Consider the following 17,421-nt stretch of genomic DNA (forward strand, 5'->3'; position numbering starts at 1 on the left):
GTTTCAATAGATGATGGTAGAGCTCACCCCATACAAAGCCACAGGCATGTAATTTATCACATTCAAGGTAGGGAGGCTGTTCTTTTCACTCACACTTTGAGGATTCTGTCTTAGGGTGTTCGAAGGCTTCTCCTGGGATTTAAACCCGGGGACCCTTAAGCAGCACAGTCAAACCCTTAACTCACTGAAATCCTTTCCAAATATCTTTGCAACTAGCCAGTCATGCAAGCTGAGGATATTTAGAGTGGCAATACGTCACGGTAGGTGGTGGGACCTGTGGCACTGTGGAAGTGGAATGAGGAGGGAAAGACACGGGCATTGCCATGTTTCCTAAAATAATAATAATTTATTTACTCCTACATTTTGTTTTTACATCTGAATACAAAAATATCAAAGGGAAGGAGCTTGAGGTGGTCTCCAAGGTCATAGGACCAGAATTGAGCCACCATCAAATAACAAAAAGACTTTGTCCATGCATGGTAACGAAAAACTGTCTCAAAAACCACGTATCTACAGAAAACTGTAGTGTTTTTCTTCTTCTTTACTTTCCTAAGGAGGAGAAATTAAATTATGTTTTCACCAGTAGAAGCCCATGTTGCCCTAATGATAGCGTGGGTTTTCCGTATTTCCTCCCTTCTAACCTTATCCTCACCCTGGAGGTGTTGGTACGCTCCTTATCACAGTGGCACTTCTTTCCCTTTTTCCTTCCCCACCAAACCCCTCCCCAAGATAACTAGGCGAATAAGTTTCGGACTTGGTTCCTGGCCCTGGTGATTGTATCCTTCTAAAGGCCCATCCAGGGTTCTCATCTGCTGTCACCAAAACCCTCTTCCCACTGGGCAACACCTAACTCAAGGCTACCCAGGTAACTCAAGAAGCATACATCATGGAGGTCTGAAAGGGACTGAATTTCCCGGATCATAGGCTACACCTATTGCATTTTGGTTGGTTTTCAGGAAGTTACATGCTTTCTGCTCTCAACCCCCCAAAAAAACTTGGGCCTGCCTCTCAGTTGCAAAGATATTTGAAATGAACGGTAGGCTACCATGCTCCCACCAGAAAAACATATTCCAGCCCAAATTAAAAGACAAATAACATGTAAAATCTGAGCTGTCTTTGCTTAAAAATCTGAGTGTGTAAAATATTGACACAATCATCATAAAAAAACTAAACTAATCCTGAGCTTGCCATTATTGCAGTAGAATACCAAATACGACCATCTATTACCCTTGATTCCACACCCTTCTCAATTGCTAACTTAGCCCTTACTTTGTTGGCCTACAGATTAGCCAAATTTTCTGCCAGTGACCTCTTCTTTGGCTTCTCCTCTCTCTCTTTCCGAGTGCAAAAAAACAAAAGAACCAACTCACAGCTCAAATAAAACAATGCTCCACTCGTTCAGCCTCTATTTTCACCTTTTTTATACGCCTCTGTAATTTTTCCCGGACCGCTATCTAAATTCCCTAACATTTCCAGTTCTAATTATGGTTTACTTGATATTTCCATGAGTTCCCTGACCAGTACAAAACCTAAAATACAGGAAATTCACAATCTTCACTCTTTCCTGCCAGTGACTAAATGCAACCAACAACCATTTACCATACAATAACATGAGAATATTTTAAACCTCTCTCTAAGGAGCTCCTTTTTTAGGTGGAGTTACCCTGATATTCTCATCCCTCCGATTTGGGACCCAATTCAACGAGGAACCCAGCTATTACCCCGACCACTGGACTAGATCCTCTAACCCTTTCTTAGCTCAATGCACAGTCAGCCTATTATATTGGCATTGTTTTTTAAAACAAATATGTATTGCTTTTGAATTTCAATAATTTACACTTCAAGGAAAATAACTTGTTGCCTCGTTGGTTGCTCATCACATGTTTTCCCCATCTTTTTAAAAGCAATAGAAGTAAATCAAAACTTGAAGCATTTACGTGGTGGAAGGGTTCCATATTAACAATGAAAACACTTTGTTACTTCCACAAAATACACAGTTTCTATTTATTACCGGTTTCGGCTATTACACCATTTTCAAATACTATGTATCTGTATTTGAAAATGGTGTAATAGCCGAAACCGGTAATAAATAGAAACTGTGTATTTTGTGGAAGTAACAACGTGTTTTCATTGGCAATAGAAGTATTTACCAGGGAAAAATATCCAAATATAATTTCAAGATTCAAAAACTTGATGAACTTGTAGCCATGAGAAATATAGTTAAATTCAACACGCTGTACTTTGAGGAACCCTAGTTGTAACAATATGAACACATGTTAATAAATAATAACTGGCTAACTTGTTTGGCAAATTTTCTCATTTGAAGAATAAACCATCAATTTGATTCAAACTGAGCTTTATAGTTTCTTTTCAACTGTTAGCATTTTAGCTGAAAAAAAAAATACTGAGTTAATGCCAAGGCTGAGATCAGTTGCCATCTGAGAACAATTATTCACAAAGTCCAGGAGAGATCCATGAATCCTACAACCCAGGCTAGCACTTCCTATTGTACACAAATACATATGATGTTTTTTTTAGTGTGTAGTTTGATATTTGCCTCTAATGGACGTTATTTTCAAAAACCTTCACAGAGCTTTCAATCTATGGTGTTTGAGTCATCAAGAAATAAAATGAAAGTTGCCTGTGGGGTGAGTAGAATCATGACATAGAGTAATTACTCTGTGATCACGATGATTGGTTCTCATCGATTCCAAAGAGATATTGCATATCATTTTCAATGTCAAAGTGTCATTGTTACTTTGTCATGGATTCCTCGTAAACAACTGACATCGACCAGTTTTGATACCATCATCATAGATATTAATGGATCAATGCCGATTAAAATAGAAATTCATGCCTTCAGAAACCTTATTCAGGCAATTGCATTGTGTGGAGTTTTCCATTTAAAAAACTTGTTACTAATGTACATTAAATGCAATTTATAAATTTTCAATTAATCCAATTTAAAAACAGCAGTTGTAGGTGGGTATAATGCACACTCAACATGCATTGGCATGACTTGTGCTTCTTCTCATTATGGCACCAAGTATATATTTGCTGAAACAAATGTACATAAGTGTACATTTAAATCGATATTTGAATTCATTTCATCTGAATACTAGTCATCAAAATTGATGGTCTTCTTTCTTTGCTGACTACATAGGTACATTACCAACGAATTTCAATTCCTTAGACTACAGTATGAATTGCATTGTCTTAGAGAATTGATGACATACATCATATGTTATTTTCACTATTCCACTCCATATGAAATAGAGCCAAAAGTAATTACAGAAATTAATTTTTTTATTCAAGGCAAAATCAGACAAGAGCGACCGCCTCTATGTGGTCAAAGTTCGGGCTTTGCTCTTCGGCTGTGGTGCTGTGCTGCTGTGATTGTACTGCTTGTGGCATCATATGCTCAGCAGTCCATAACACCTTGTCCAGTATAGTCCCCAAATTTCCACTGGGGAGAATGATGCCTCAATAGCTTAATTGGATGAAGCACAAGACCGAAAATTAGGTGATCCAGGTTCGAATCCCGGTCAAGGCGGTCAAGGTGAATGATTTTTTCCCTGGAGATTTTTCGCATAATTACAGAAACCCATGGCCTGTGGGCTTCGTGGAGCTCCCACAATGATTTTGAGCGACTCATAAAGCTATTAATAGTTGATTATCTTCATGTTTTGGAAAAAAATAATTATTTTTGTTACAAATTAAGCCTTACTATGAACCTCCATGGTACTGGATCCATTGACTTTGACGAGCACTGGATGAATTTCCAACCCTTCTTCTCTCCGGCTGCTACCAATTTCTGCATGCAATCGATATCTCATCCTAATCTCAATTGGTTCAATGAGGTTTTTTGTTTTGACCTGTTCAATAGAATAATAAATTAAGATCCTCATTAAATAATAATGATAACCAATTATAATAGTAACTAATATTACTTAATTATACTAATACATTATCATAATGACCAATTCATCCATTATTTACACCAATACATACATTTTTTAACTTGATCATGACTGGGATGGAAAAATGCACTCAAAACAGTTATATGTATGTATTCTTGTTGGCCTACCACCCATTACTTGCTAAATAAAATTATCATTTGATCAATTATTCCTCATTAAGCATGAAATATTCTTTCTTGGACTCACATCTGTTAAACTGATTAAAATATCCTCACAATGTTCTATTCCTCTCGTCAGGTTTAGCTCTTCTTCATAAATCATCTGGTTATTTATGTGACATCTTTTAAGAATAGGATCCAAATCCAAAACCCTCCACACAGCTGAAAAATAGAAATTACACACATAAGTATTATAACAATTAGAGATGGGTCGAATAGCAGATTTCTCCAACTCGAATATCAAATTCGAATATTAAATAGTTGCGCGAATATTCGAATACCTCGAATGCTAAACGATGAATGCGGGAATGTTTGACTCGGTGTCATATGCAGCAGAAGACACAAGATTTTGGTGAGTAATTGTGATTTCCTTTGAAGGATTCAAACAAGAATTTAGCTGATTAATGCAATATTTTAATTGTATGGAAACAATTGGGCATGTAGTTGATTTAACTAACATCTCTCTCAAATATCCTAAGGGGACACACCACCTCGCAAAAAAATGATTTCATGCCATCTCGGCATTTACACTGCTACGATGGATTTCTGTCTGATGTATACATTCTTATCTACCAAACGCCATTTCAGCAGCACGTCCAGCTGATACTCAGCTCCATCCAACTTCTTATTTTCAGCAGGCGCACAGTGGGCTGAAATCGAAAAAAGCTGGACAAAACCTCGAAAATGGTTTTTTTGAGTATGGACGTTGAAACTTTGCACAGTTGTTGCCAACACATTAGTGCATTTTTTGACGCAAAATATTTTTCCTAGGCTAATTTTTTATATAAAATACACAGCCTCAAAGTTGGACAAATTTGGCGCAAATTGCCCTCTTTGAATTTTTTTCGAAATTCAGCATATTTAAGCTAATGTCACACCTTAAGTAGTCATTCAATAGCAACAAAAATTTATAAAATTGTTAAACGGTTTGTTATCATCGATTACCATCATCTTTCACGACTTAGTTGTTGTATTTGTGACCAATACAATACAAAATGGCGGACCCTGTTTTTCGTCAAATTTTTGTGTTTATGTAGGATTTTAAAAAAAGGATCACCGAGTTACCTCGAGATATTTACACCACATATACAACAAAGTATATAGATTATGATAATCGGAAGTACAGCTGCGACCACCAGCGACGCCGAAATTAAGATCGATTTTTCGAACGTGCGGCACCGCCCGGAGCTGGCTGCTGGCCGCGGGAATTGCCGTACTCGACTGGATGTTGGATAGTGAATCATTTTAAGCACATTTATTGAATAAATGCTATGATATATTATTACTACATTTATTTTCCTTTTGTTGTAACCTGATTTCTTTACTGTCTCGCAATATTTATCGTCGATGCAGTACAAAATGGCGGACGCTAATTTCAGTAACATTTTTGCCCGTGTGTGGCTGTATAAAAAGGATGACACCGAGTTGCTCTCAGATATTTACATCGTAATTACATCAAGCCTTTCAGAGTCTTCATCCACGGAAATAATCTGCGACCGTTAGCAACAAACTAAATAAAATCGATGTTTTTACCGTGCCGCGCAGTCCGCGGCTACTCCCTGGGCTCATGGAATGTCGTGACGCATCGTACTTCATAAAGCGCTATGAAGTCTTTGCTGTGGGTATGTTTTATTCCAACATAATTATTATCAATTTATATAAAACAAAATAGATTTTGGGGGTCAAACGTGGGGTCATAAAAAGCCCCTTTTCGCGACTACCGCATGGGGTGGACGGGCAAATACCAACCAGCTGCAGGCTGGTGGCCTGGTTGTAAAATCTATTTTGTCTTTGAGGTTAGAAGCAGGCTAATAGAGCCGTTTTACCCATCCAAGGGGTAAAATGCACGAGCGGAATCGTCAGAATTTCAAGTCAGCTAGTTTGCATTCGGAAATTTGGTAAATAGTCACTAGTCAGTAAAAATGGATAGAGGAATGAATTCATTTTCCTAAAGTGACAACAAACCAACTTGAAATAAATGTGCTTAAAATGATTCACTATCCAACATCCAGTCGAGTACGGCAATTCCCGCGGCCAGCAGCCAGCTCCGGGCGGTGCCGCCCGTTCGAAAAATCGATCTTAATGTGTAACGACAAGTGTATCGCTTACCATCTCAATAAACGTGGTCGAAAATACTTTAGTGTGTTAATTGAGGCGAGGTTAATATCGCAACCCTAACCTTCCCTTCAGTGGTGACCCCCGGCGCGAATTATTTTCTCGAAAAAAAAAACATTTTTTTTTCGTACCATGTGCGCGACCACGCCGAGTTCCGTTAGCCATGCCGCCGACATCGCGCGAATCCTTGGCCATCAAGTCTCTAAGTTGATATTTTTATTGTGATCCTGTGCTATGTGCGTGTGTAAATAGTTTTCCTTATTTTTTGTTTATTATATTGTGTTTGCGAAGATGCCCGATCCACCAGCATCGCAACCCGGCGCGGACCGCATCGCCGTTCGAGCACCACCATTTTGGCCGGAGGAGCCTTCTCTATGGTTTTCCCAGCTAGAAGGACAATTTTATCTTGCTGGCGTCAAGGAGGACGAAACCAAATTTTGGTTCGTGGTTTCGCAGCTAGATCACCGCTACGCGCAGGAGGTATACCTCCTGCGCGTAGCGGTTTTATAAAAGACATTATATCGTGCCCTCCGACCTCTGATAAGTACAATACTTTAAAAAGTGAATTAATTAAAAGACTCTCCGCATCGCAGGAGCATAAATTAAAACTCCTCTTGGAGCATGAGGAGATGGGGGATAGGAAACCATCCCAGTTTTTGAGACATTTGCGGGATTTAGCGGGTAACTCCGTCACGGACGATTTCCTAAGATCGCTGTGGCTTTCACGTCTACCGAGCCATTTGCACGCTATTTTAGCGGCTCACGATGCCCCAGACCTCAACGCCCTTGGGTCCTTAGCGGACCGCATAAACGAAGTGGTCCCTCGTGCAACGCCTCCCCCTTCCCTCAGTGTAAGTGAAGTTGCCCCCACCTCCCAAACCTGTGCCGCAGGCTGTTCGCAGATAATGGCCTCCCTCATCGCCAGAATGGACGAGCTCACCCGGCAGGTAGGCGCACTCTCCGTCTCGGGGCACCCTCATTATCGCCGTCACAGATCCCGTTCCCGCTCCCGAAAAAGTGCCTCACGCCCTACATCACCAGGCCCTCGCGACCCGAATGTCTGCTGGTACCACTGGCGCTTCGGCGAGGACGCTCACAAGTGCATTCCCCCCTGCTCCTACACTCCGGAAAACATCCCGGGCAGGTTGTAAATGCGGCTGCCGACCCTTGCCCTACTTCCAGCCGCCTTTTCATGACCGACGTGTGCACTAAGGTGCAATTCCTGGTGGACACCGGAGCGGACCTATCAGTGTATCCGCGCTCATATGTAAAAGGACCACGGACGCGGACAGATTATCAATTGTTCGCCGCGAACGACTCAATTATTCACACTTACGGCTGGGAAACTTTAAATTTGAATTTTAACCTTCGTCGTGATTTCACTTGGCGTTTTGTGGTTGCCGACGTATCGAAGCCAATCATTGGCGTCGACTTTTTAACTCATTTTGGACTTTTGGTGGACGTGAGAAACGCCAAACTTATCGATGGCACCACCTCACTGCATGCCATCGGTAGCATCGGCGTCCACTCCGGGGACCAAATAAAAGCGGTTGTTGGTGAGTCCCGTTTCCACACCCTTTTGTCCCATTTCCCAGAGATTACTCGCCCGGCAGGAACCCCCGGGAAGACAAAACATTCAACCGTGCACTTCATACGCACCACTCCCGGCCAGCCCGTATGCAGTAAACCCCGACGCCTGGCCTCGGATAAGCTCGAAGCAGCCAAGAGGGAATTCGAGTTGATGGTGCGAATGGGTACCGCCCGCCGTTCAGACAGCAGCTGGTCGTCAGCCCTCCACCTCGTCCCGAAAAAAGGTAACGAGTGGCGCCCCTGCGGTGACTACCGCGCTTTGAACGCCCGCACTATACCCGATTGTTACCCCGTCCCTCACATAGAAGACTTTTCCTCTTCCCTTAGTGGAGCCCGAATTTTTTCAACTATAGATTTAGTAAGGGCATATAACCAGATTCCTGTGCACAAGGAAGATATTCCCAAAACCGCCATCACCACACCCTTTGGACTTTTTGAATTTCCTTTTATGTCATATGGACTCCGCAATGCGGCGCAAACATTCCAAAGGTTTATTGACGAGGTGCTCAGAGGCCTAGATTTCACTTACGCCTATCTGGACGACATTTTGATCGCCTCTAAAGACGAGGACGAGCACGAGCGCCACCTAAGCGAACTTTTCCTTAGGCTTAGTGATTACGGTGTCGTTATCAATCCCTCCAAGTGTGTTTTTGGTGTGTCACAAGTGACATTTTTAGGTTATAGCGTAAGTGTTGACGGTACAAAGCCATTAAAAGACAAGGTTAGTGCCATTCAAGAATTTCCTGAGCCGGTGACTATCAAACAGTTACGTCAGTTTTTGGGTATGGTCAACTTTTATAGACGTTTCCTACCCAACGCGGCGTCATTACAGGCGCCACTCAATGATTTATTACGTGGTGGAGTGCGAGGAAATGACGAGATCACATGGACGCCCGAATTGCGCCTCTCATTTCAAAAGTGCAAAGACGCCCTTTCCAACTTTGCCCTCCTCGCCCACCCAGTTCCCTCCCTCCCCCTAGGCCTTTTCACCGACGCCTCGGATTTTACCCTGGGGGCAGTTCTGCAACAACAGACAGACACCGGTTGGAAACCCTTGGGTTTCTTCTCTAAAAAACTCAATGCTGCAGAAAAGAAGTATAGCCCATACGATAGGGAATTATTGGCCATTTACCGTGGAGTTCGCTACTTCCGACATATGCTCGAAGGGCGAACTTTCACGATTTTCACGGACCACAAACCAATAACATATGCATTTAAACAAAAGTCCGACAAGTGCTCACCCCGGCAATTCCGCTACCTTGACCTGATAGGCCAATTTTCAACGGATATCCGTCATGTAGCGGGGGCCGACAATATCGTTGCGGACGCCTTGTCCCGAATTGAGGAAGTGACTCGTGGTATTGATTTTGAGGCACTAGGCCGTTCCCAGGAGACTGACGAGGAACTGGCCTCCCTTATCAAATCTGAAACAACTTTAATTCTCAAGAAAGTGCCAATCCCCGGGTGCAGTGTACAAATAATGTGTGATACATCTACCTCAAACATTAGACCATATGTCACACCAGCTTTCCGTCGCCAAGCATTCGACTCGATACACAACCTTTCACACCCTGGAGTGAGAGCCACCACCAAATTAGTGACTTCTCGTTTTGTGTGGCCATCAATTAACAAGGACTGCAAAGAATGGGCCCGGAATTGCGTGCCGTGTCAAAAGAATAAGGTGACGAGGCACGTTAACTCCCCGATAGGTGATTTTCCTACCCCCAGCCACAGGTTCGAGCATGTACATATGGACCTGGTGGGCCCCCTGCCATACTCCGGTGGTTTTCAATATTGCCTCACCTTGGTCGACCGATACACCCGTTGGCCGGAAGCTATTCCCATTCCTGATATCTCTGCGGAGACGGTAGCCAAAACATTCTTTCGAGAATGGATTTCGCGTTTTGGCACCCCCCGCCGAATCACCACAGATCAAGGCCGCCAGTTTGAGAGCCTCCTTTTCCGGAAGCTGGCCGACCTCTCAGGAGCAACACACCTGAGGACAACTGCCTACCATCCTGCTGCCAATGGGCTAGTTGAGCGTCTTCACCGCCAACTGAAGGCAGCCATACGCTGCCACGAATCTCAAGGATGGACGGATTTCCTGCCAGCGATCCTATTGGGCCTCCGCTCAGCATTTAAGGATGACCTCGGCGCCACCTCCGCGGAGTTGGTGTACGGAGAACCGCTGAGACTCCCTGGCGAGTTTCTATCGCCATCGACTGGCCACACAATGGAGGACCAGTCTAGTTACGTGGTGCAGCTGCGGCGGCACATGTCTAAATTGAGCCCCCGGCCTGCATCTCGCCATGGTGAAAGAGCTGTTTTTATTTACAAAACCTTGGCTTCCTCCCCTTCTGTCTTTGTCAGAGATGACAGATTCCGCGGCGCCTTACAGCCGCCTTACGAGGGTCCGTTCGAGGTGCTTCAGCGAGGCAGCAAAGGATACGTGCTGCGCATTCGTGGGCGAGAGGTGATGGTCTCCATCGACCGCCTCAAACCCGCTTTCACCGCCGCTGAGGACATCCCTTCAACGCCTGCAGCTCCACCCATGACCATTCTTCGGCCACTCCGGGAGGCCGCAACTCCGACGCCTGCCGAGACGACCGAGCAGCCACCATTACCCCAGCCTGACGGGAGGGCGCCGGCTGCCGATGGCCGCAGAATTAGATCAACTCCGACGCCTGCCGAGACGACCGAGCAGCCACCATTACCCCAGCCTGACGGGAGGGCGCCGGCTGCCGATGGCCGCAGCACTAGATCTGGTCGAAGAGTCCATTTCCCAGCACACCTTCGCGACTTCGCTACCTAACTCCCCATGACCACCCAACGTTCAATCCCCTTTCCGTTCCTTTTTTTTTCTTTTCTCTTTCTGTATCATTCCAGATCTCCAGAGCTCTGTCACTGGTGAGGGGGTGATGTGGCGGGCGTTCAAACCACAGCGCGCCACTGCCGGAAGGCAGCACCGCCTGGAGGGAGACGGGCGGAAGGCCCTTGGCGCCGGCAGGGTAACGGGACCCGCAGGATTTGGCGCCCTTTCACAGAGTAGCGTCCTGACCAGCTCGAGAAAGAGACGCTTACGAGAGGGCAATGGAGATGGACTATCTCGCGTGAGAGACATTGGACAAGTGTATCGCTTACCATCTCAATAAACGTGGTCGAAAATACTTTAGTGTGTTAATTGAGGCGAGGTTAATATCGCAACCCTAACCTTCCCTTTAATGAGTATATTTGTATTTAATAAATTTCTTTTATTTCCATATCTTATTGTCATTTATTGTGCTCCACGGCGTTAGTACTGAAACTTCATCAACAAAAACTATCGAGGTGGGCATATTTGTGGCAACTAGACAAATAGCACTGAAGTAAATTTGGGTGGTTTTTATGTTGAGTGCCCGTTGATGTGCAGAATAGGATTTGTCAATTTTTCTCATAGAACCTAAGGGCTTCGATAGCAATATTTTAGTACCATAAACTTTGTTCATATTAAGGAAGTGGAACGTAACAAATTCAGTGCGTGTCTGTTAGGAATATGGTTTATCTTTCCTTAGACTAGTCAACATTCGAATGAGTGTAGTCGTTTTGGCCACTGTTATCTCTTTGCGGTTTTCTGATTGGATCAGGCAACCAATCTTCAAACACCTAAAAAGGGAACTATGTATCTCTGCTAATTGGCCTATCTTGATTTAATTCTGCTTCTTGTTTTCAATAAGATATACAGGAATTGCAATAGCCACATCAAGACTCAATTATTGATTCATGGACAGAGTATTACAATAAAAACTGTGCTATGGCAGCTGCACTGTGGCTGTGCTATGGCAACTGCACTATGACTGTGCTAAGGCAACTGTACTCTGACTGTGCTATGGCAACTCCACTGTGACTGTGCTATGACAACTCCACTGTGACTGTGCTATGGCAACTGCACTCTGACCGTGCTATAACTGTACTGCGATGTTTCAATTCAAGTGCAGTTTAAGTAGAGTCACAGTACAGCCCTTTTAGCACAGTTACAGTGCAGCTTTAGTACAGCCAAGCACAGATTTTTTTTTGTATGGGTGGGCACCTTCAATTCAGCAAGAATTTTCTCCTCGTCTTCTCGTCCAAGGCCACAGATTATTTTCTGATATCACAAGGTGCGATGTGAAGCTCACACACCTAAAATTAATAAATAATAAAATACCATGTAACTTATTAGGTCAAATCATTTCCAATTTTTGGTATTTCTGCATGAGAAATCAAATTACTAGGCTCGTAAATATAGTAAATATTTGTATGCCTGATATTTTTATTGTTTTAAACTATAGCCTAAGATAATTTGAAATGATGAAAGCCGACGTGTAATACACCATAGGGCAAGCTAAGAAGCAATATTCGATCCTATAAACTTGGCAGCTTATTCCTAGTTTCTCCTTTAACCACACGTTCACCAAATGAATTAATACAAAAAAGACAACTAAAATGCAAGAATTTTCAAAAGAATTGCTGCTACAATATTTTGAATCACCATTTTTAGTACTGAATAGTACTATAGTACTTCAGTACTGAATAGTTCGGGATGTTGATGCATCAACATCCCGAAGCCACTTCTAACTTAAAATTACATCCAAATAATTACAGCGAGAAAGAGTACATACCTCACAGTTTTTCGTAGGGGTGAAATGTTTTCTTCTTATCGCCCAAATGCACTTCTTCTTCAACTCAGGATCTTTTGGAAAGCTAAAAACTTGAGCCATGTCCCGGAGTTTCCATTACATCCCGACATTACACACACGGAAGGCATTTTTAACAAAAATATCTCACAAACACGTTTCTGAAGCCCAGTGAATGAAATTAAAGAATAAGGGAAACTTCACCATTACCAGACACTCTATTTTTCACAAACTTAACCACAAAAATCCCTGAAATGTGGTGAGACGTGACGTAAACGAAGCGATCTCCAACGGCTGGTGCCAGCTTGTGAAGGCATGTGATCTTTCTAGGAGGATATGGCACGATGGCACCACCCGCGAAAGAAAATAGTCCCAGACCGAATACAGTTTTATCGATGAGATACAATTTTATCGATGCATATGAATTTGCCAGTCCTCTTGCATCTTTTTTCGTCATTAAAGGAAATAAAGAAACAAAACCTTTTTAGTAACTTCCTAAGCGCGATTTTTGTATCTTGATGGTCCACCCTCGTATTCAGGTACGAAAACTTCCTGTGCCGTCTGGGTAGAGTTCTCTACATTTTTCCGAGTCAACTACCAGCGAGGTGCATGTAACAGAGTATGACGCAAAATTCAAAGTATTCGAGGTATTCGAGACGGTACCTTTGGCATAACTATTCGAGACCTCGAATATCTAATAATTTCTAGTATTCAAGGTATTCCAGTATTCGTGGACACTATTCGCACATCTCTAATAACAATTCATTATTTGAGGGGGGGGTTTGTGGGATTAAACCCCCTTGCAGTGCTCAGAGAAATTTTTAAGTTTAATCCATTTTACTCAATGGATTAGTATTACTTATAGAATAGAGTTAGGATTGATCAAATATCTCTCATAAAGCGGTAAATTAGTCATTTTGAACCATTAATCTTAAAATTTTCGGGAGGAGGGTCCCTGCAACTCCTGCTTACCCTGGCGGGTATACAATACCCCCGCACCCCAAAGTATTAGTTGTGCCTAAAAACCCCCCAGGCCTTAATTCTTGGCTGCGCCCCTGGAGAGGCCCTATGGGGTTAGCCTCCCCTTGGCTAGCCCCATCTTTGATTTGGCCCTGGTCTGAGGCAATTTGACCAAACATATATATATTTCCAAAAATTTTCACGTGATGTGTACTTACTAAGATGGTTTGGTACATGGTTTCCCAAGTAAGTGACACATGCTGCAAAGATAGTAAATTGGGTAGCATTCCTGAGGATATGAGATTTGTGATGTGGCGGAGATATCTTCCATCTAACCACAGGACGTCCTCTGAAAACGACCGCATGGCCAGATTTATAGGCACCCACAGCAACATCTGGTCATAAAAGGAACACAAAATTATCAAATATTTTTTAAGCTTTTTATCTGCAGTGTGAGGAAGTCCTTCAAAGAGTGAGAGAAGAGGGAAGCCTTCTAAAAACACAAAGAAAATGATGGAACAACTTAATTGGCCACATCATGTGGCGTGATGAAGAAAAATGTCAATGGACAACTGGTGAAGGAAACTACTCTATTAGAATTTGGTAAGGTTACCATTTGACTAACGTGGTTTTATTCAAAGTATCCTTAAGATTATGCAAAAAGTGAATCAGATGTGTTATCCGGGGAGTAGACATTCCGAGAGTTAAACCGTATGCCCTTCTATGAGCTGTGAGATTTTTTCACGGTTGAAACTATTATGTAGCTCCATTTCCAACTCACTCTTCTATTGAGTTGTGAAACTTCAACGTAGGCATAATGTAGGTCTAATAGAGTAGTTTCCTTCACCATAGAAAACGAAAGGCATTGATTACGATTCGTTACCCACCATTAGTTATTCATGCTCGTGCATATTCATATTCGTGCTCCTACGATATTTTGTAATCATTGTAGCACCTTGAAATAAAATATGGTTATTAACCCTTAACCAGTGACGTGCAATTCTTGTTACACTACCAGTGACGTGAATTTTTGATTTATTGCGGTCTAGGAGACCGCAATAAATCAAAAATTCATAAAATATTGCTTTGCCATTTTTATTGTTTTGTTTAATTTTTCTTTGAATGCTTAAATATTTTAAAACTTGTATTAAAATTTTTACACTCCCAATACCAACCAATTTTTCATAAAAAATTGTGATTTGAAGCAGGATCAAAAAACTGATGCCCAAAACACTTGAGTTATAATTACATATTATATTTATGCGTCAATATTTCGCCAGGTTCAAAAAAGGCCTTAAATGTTAAAGTTGGAAGGCTAAGTAGTAAGTAGCCATGAAATTTATCCCGCTTATTCCTTTTCTTGATGCATTCTTAGTAAGTGACGTGCAGTCTAACAGACCACTAATCGAGTTCAAATGAAATTTACAGAAATTCATAAAAGGAACGATAAATTTTAAGAGTGAGATGTCCTTGCTATGCAAAAACATGAAGCTAACAAGAATTATAGATATTTTGAAATCTTAATTTTGAAAATATTCATAATTTTAGAAACGCAGTGGTCTCTCAGACCGCACGTCACCGGTTAAGGGTTAAACAAGGAGAACACAGCTACCGCTACTCCAATAAAATCATTTTTATCCTTCCAATGCATCATGTTTCATGAAATATTAATTATTAGTGTATACTTCAGCTGCATTCATGGGAACTCCATGTTCCTGTTTTCCAAGCCTCGCAGTGCGCGACCTCGCTCCGTGATCATGGATACACGTCCCGCAGCAGTTGCTACCCGGGCAGCTTGTGCGAGATGCGACTAAGTGGCGTGGTGCCTGACAGTGCAGTTTTTGACGTCGAGCAGTGGTTTAGAAGCATTGGTGCAAACCACTTTCTTGTCTCTATGATAACATAGGTATCGATGTGTGGTTTTCTAAACCAGGCTTTACATGGAGCATTACTAATATGAGTACAACCTTGTGGTTGAGAACTGGCAAAGAAAGCCCTAAATGAGTCCGGGAAGCATTCTAAAATAGCAGAATAACTGCATAAATGATAATTTATTGTTTGTTTTACATGGATGATGAATGTTACAAGACATTAAAGTGAAAGTTTGGGTTATCCGTGTTCACGTAGAGGTCTCAAATTTTTCAGGCCTTATTTTTGGTCGGTCCCACAACTTTTTTTTCATTGGGCCAGATGGATTTGAAAAAAATTGATTTTTGCGATCCGCCCTAGTGCCCATGCAATGCTACTCCACGTGATGTCACAGGGACCCAAATGCTATACGAGTAGTCAGAATTTTTTCATCGTCTGAGATTACCAATGCATGTATGAGGCACAGAGCTCATGGAAACATTTCTTAATAACCACCAATTGAAATTGCATATGGTCGGAAAGTTTCCTTCGTTTGAATGGGTATTAACTATCCTTATTTAAGCCAAGCGCTACATGCTAGCAGGGTATTCTGCTACCTGCTATCAACCTGCATCATGGCGGCACTCATAGCCTTGCACCAAGTTGGCTTCACATGGCACCAGCCGGAACCAGAATGACGTCACACAGGTTTTCCCAGCATTCATACTTAGCCATTACATTTTCAAGAGGTTGAAAATTTTCACTTTTCATTTAAACACGAAAAATAGGTATTTTCATTTTAAAATGTGTGAAATATGTATTCCAGGAGTAATAATCTCTTGATTTAGGAATTAAAAAAATAGGAAACCACCCTAACGTCAATTGTAATAGTTCCAAAAATATTGAGATGCATGTTCTTTTTCCTCTTTTACGATTCATCGCCTACTTCCCGAGATATTCACAAAGAAAATTTGATGGCCTTGCCCCTTTCACTAATGAGTTGATGATGTCACAAACTCCTTGTGAGCAGGTCTATGCCACTCTGCCACCCCTTTAATCTTGCCCATTTGTGTCAAGTAGTTCATTTCTGTTTACATTCCTACTATTGATTCCTTCCCATAATGAGTGGTATTCCCTGAGCGAGTTAATGACTCTCACATATGGCTGAAGTAGATAAAATGTTGTAGCAATATGTAATAGACATACCCATATTCCCAAAAGCTATTATTTGAGGACATTTTGCCCTAAATTAAAGGAACAATTACCTTTTCTAACCTTAAAAAATGTAAATAAATTTTTTGGATTCATGGAAATTTAAGTCATATTAGATAAAAATATTTCATCCCTGGTACATAAAGGTAATTTTCTCATTCAGAACTAGGGATTGATTTTTTCCAATATTTTCAGAAATAAAAACATGGCTATTAAGTGGTATCAGATTTTTAAAAAACTTTTTAAAGTATGATTTTTGGCAACACCAAAAGAAAATGCATAAAATGCAGAGCTTACCATAGCAGCCATTTCCATCAATATCAGCTGGATGAGGGCTAATGCTGCTTCCAAAACCTCTCAATGGTATACCTGTGTAATACCGGGCATCCAGCTTTTGAGTAGGTTCGGTAATTATGCCATTTTTACTTCCTGAGTATATGTAAACTGCACCACGACCATCATTTTCATATGGTGCCCCGACAGCAATCTCTGTAAATAAAATGCACAAAAAAGCCTTATAATAAGAGCACACACTGAGAAAGTAACAAATCTTCTGCTGGTTTAAAAAAGTGTCTATGACGCAAAGTTCGTGAAGTCTCCAGACACTAATGTTCCTCTGTTTTAAATATTTCAAAACCTATGGAGAATAAATCACTAAGCCCAAATACTTGTACGTTTTGGCAATAAACAGTGATAAATATAGCATCCAAGGTTATATTGATGAAGTTTAAAGTTCATCTAAAGAATTTTATGATTTTACGATGAGTGAGAATGATCAACAAATATTGAGAATATCGATGGCTAAGTTCTAACAACACGTATCTCAAAAATACGAACTTTTCAGGAGAGCAAAAAACGATTGAAAACAAATGACTGAAATTACAAACCAAAAGTTCATAAAACTGA

General features: G+C 41.7%; 1 protein-coding gene across 1 annotated transcript in view; it reads right to left on the bottom strand.

Annotated features, from left to right (window-relative positions):
* LOC124163787 (integrin alpha-PS5-like) overlaps positions 1–17,421 on the bottom strand; it is a 66,207-nt gene that overhangs the window by 31,111 nt on the left and 17,675 nt on the right. The window contains exons 7-10 of the mRNA XM_046540872.1: positions 16,813–17,004; positions 13,674–13,850; positions 4,167–4,300; positions 3,728–3,875 (exon numbers count right to left, since the gene is read on the bottom strand). Of these exons, the coding sequence (XP_046396828.1) occupies positions 3,728–3,875; positions 4,167–4,300; positions 13,674–13,850; positions 16,813–17,004 (651 nt within the window). The remainder of the gene's footprint in view (positions 1–3,727; positions 3,876–4,166; positions 4,301–13,673; positions 13,851–16,812; positions 17,005–17,421) is intronic.

The sequence above is a fragment of the Ischnura elegans genome, chromosome 8, assembly GCF_921293095.1.
Source record: "Ischnura elegans chromosome 8, ioIscEleg1.1, whole genome shotgun sequence".
NCBI classification, from domain to species: Eukaryota; Metazoa; Arthropoda; class Insecta; order Odonata; family Coenagrionidae; genus Ischnura; species Ischnura elegans.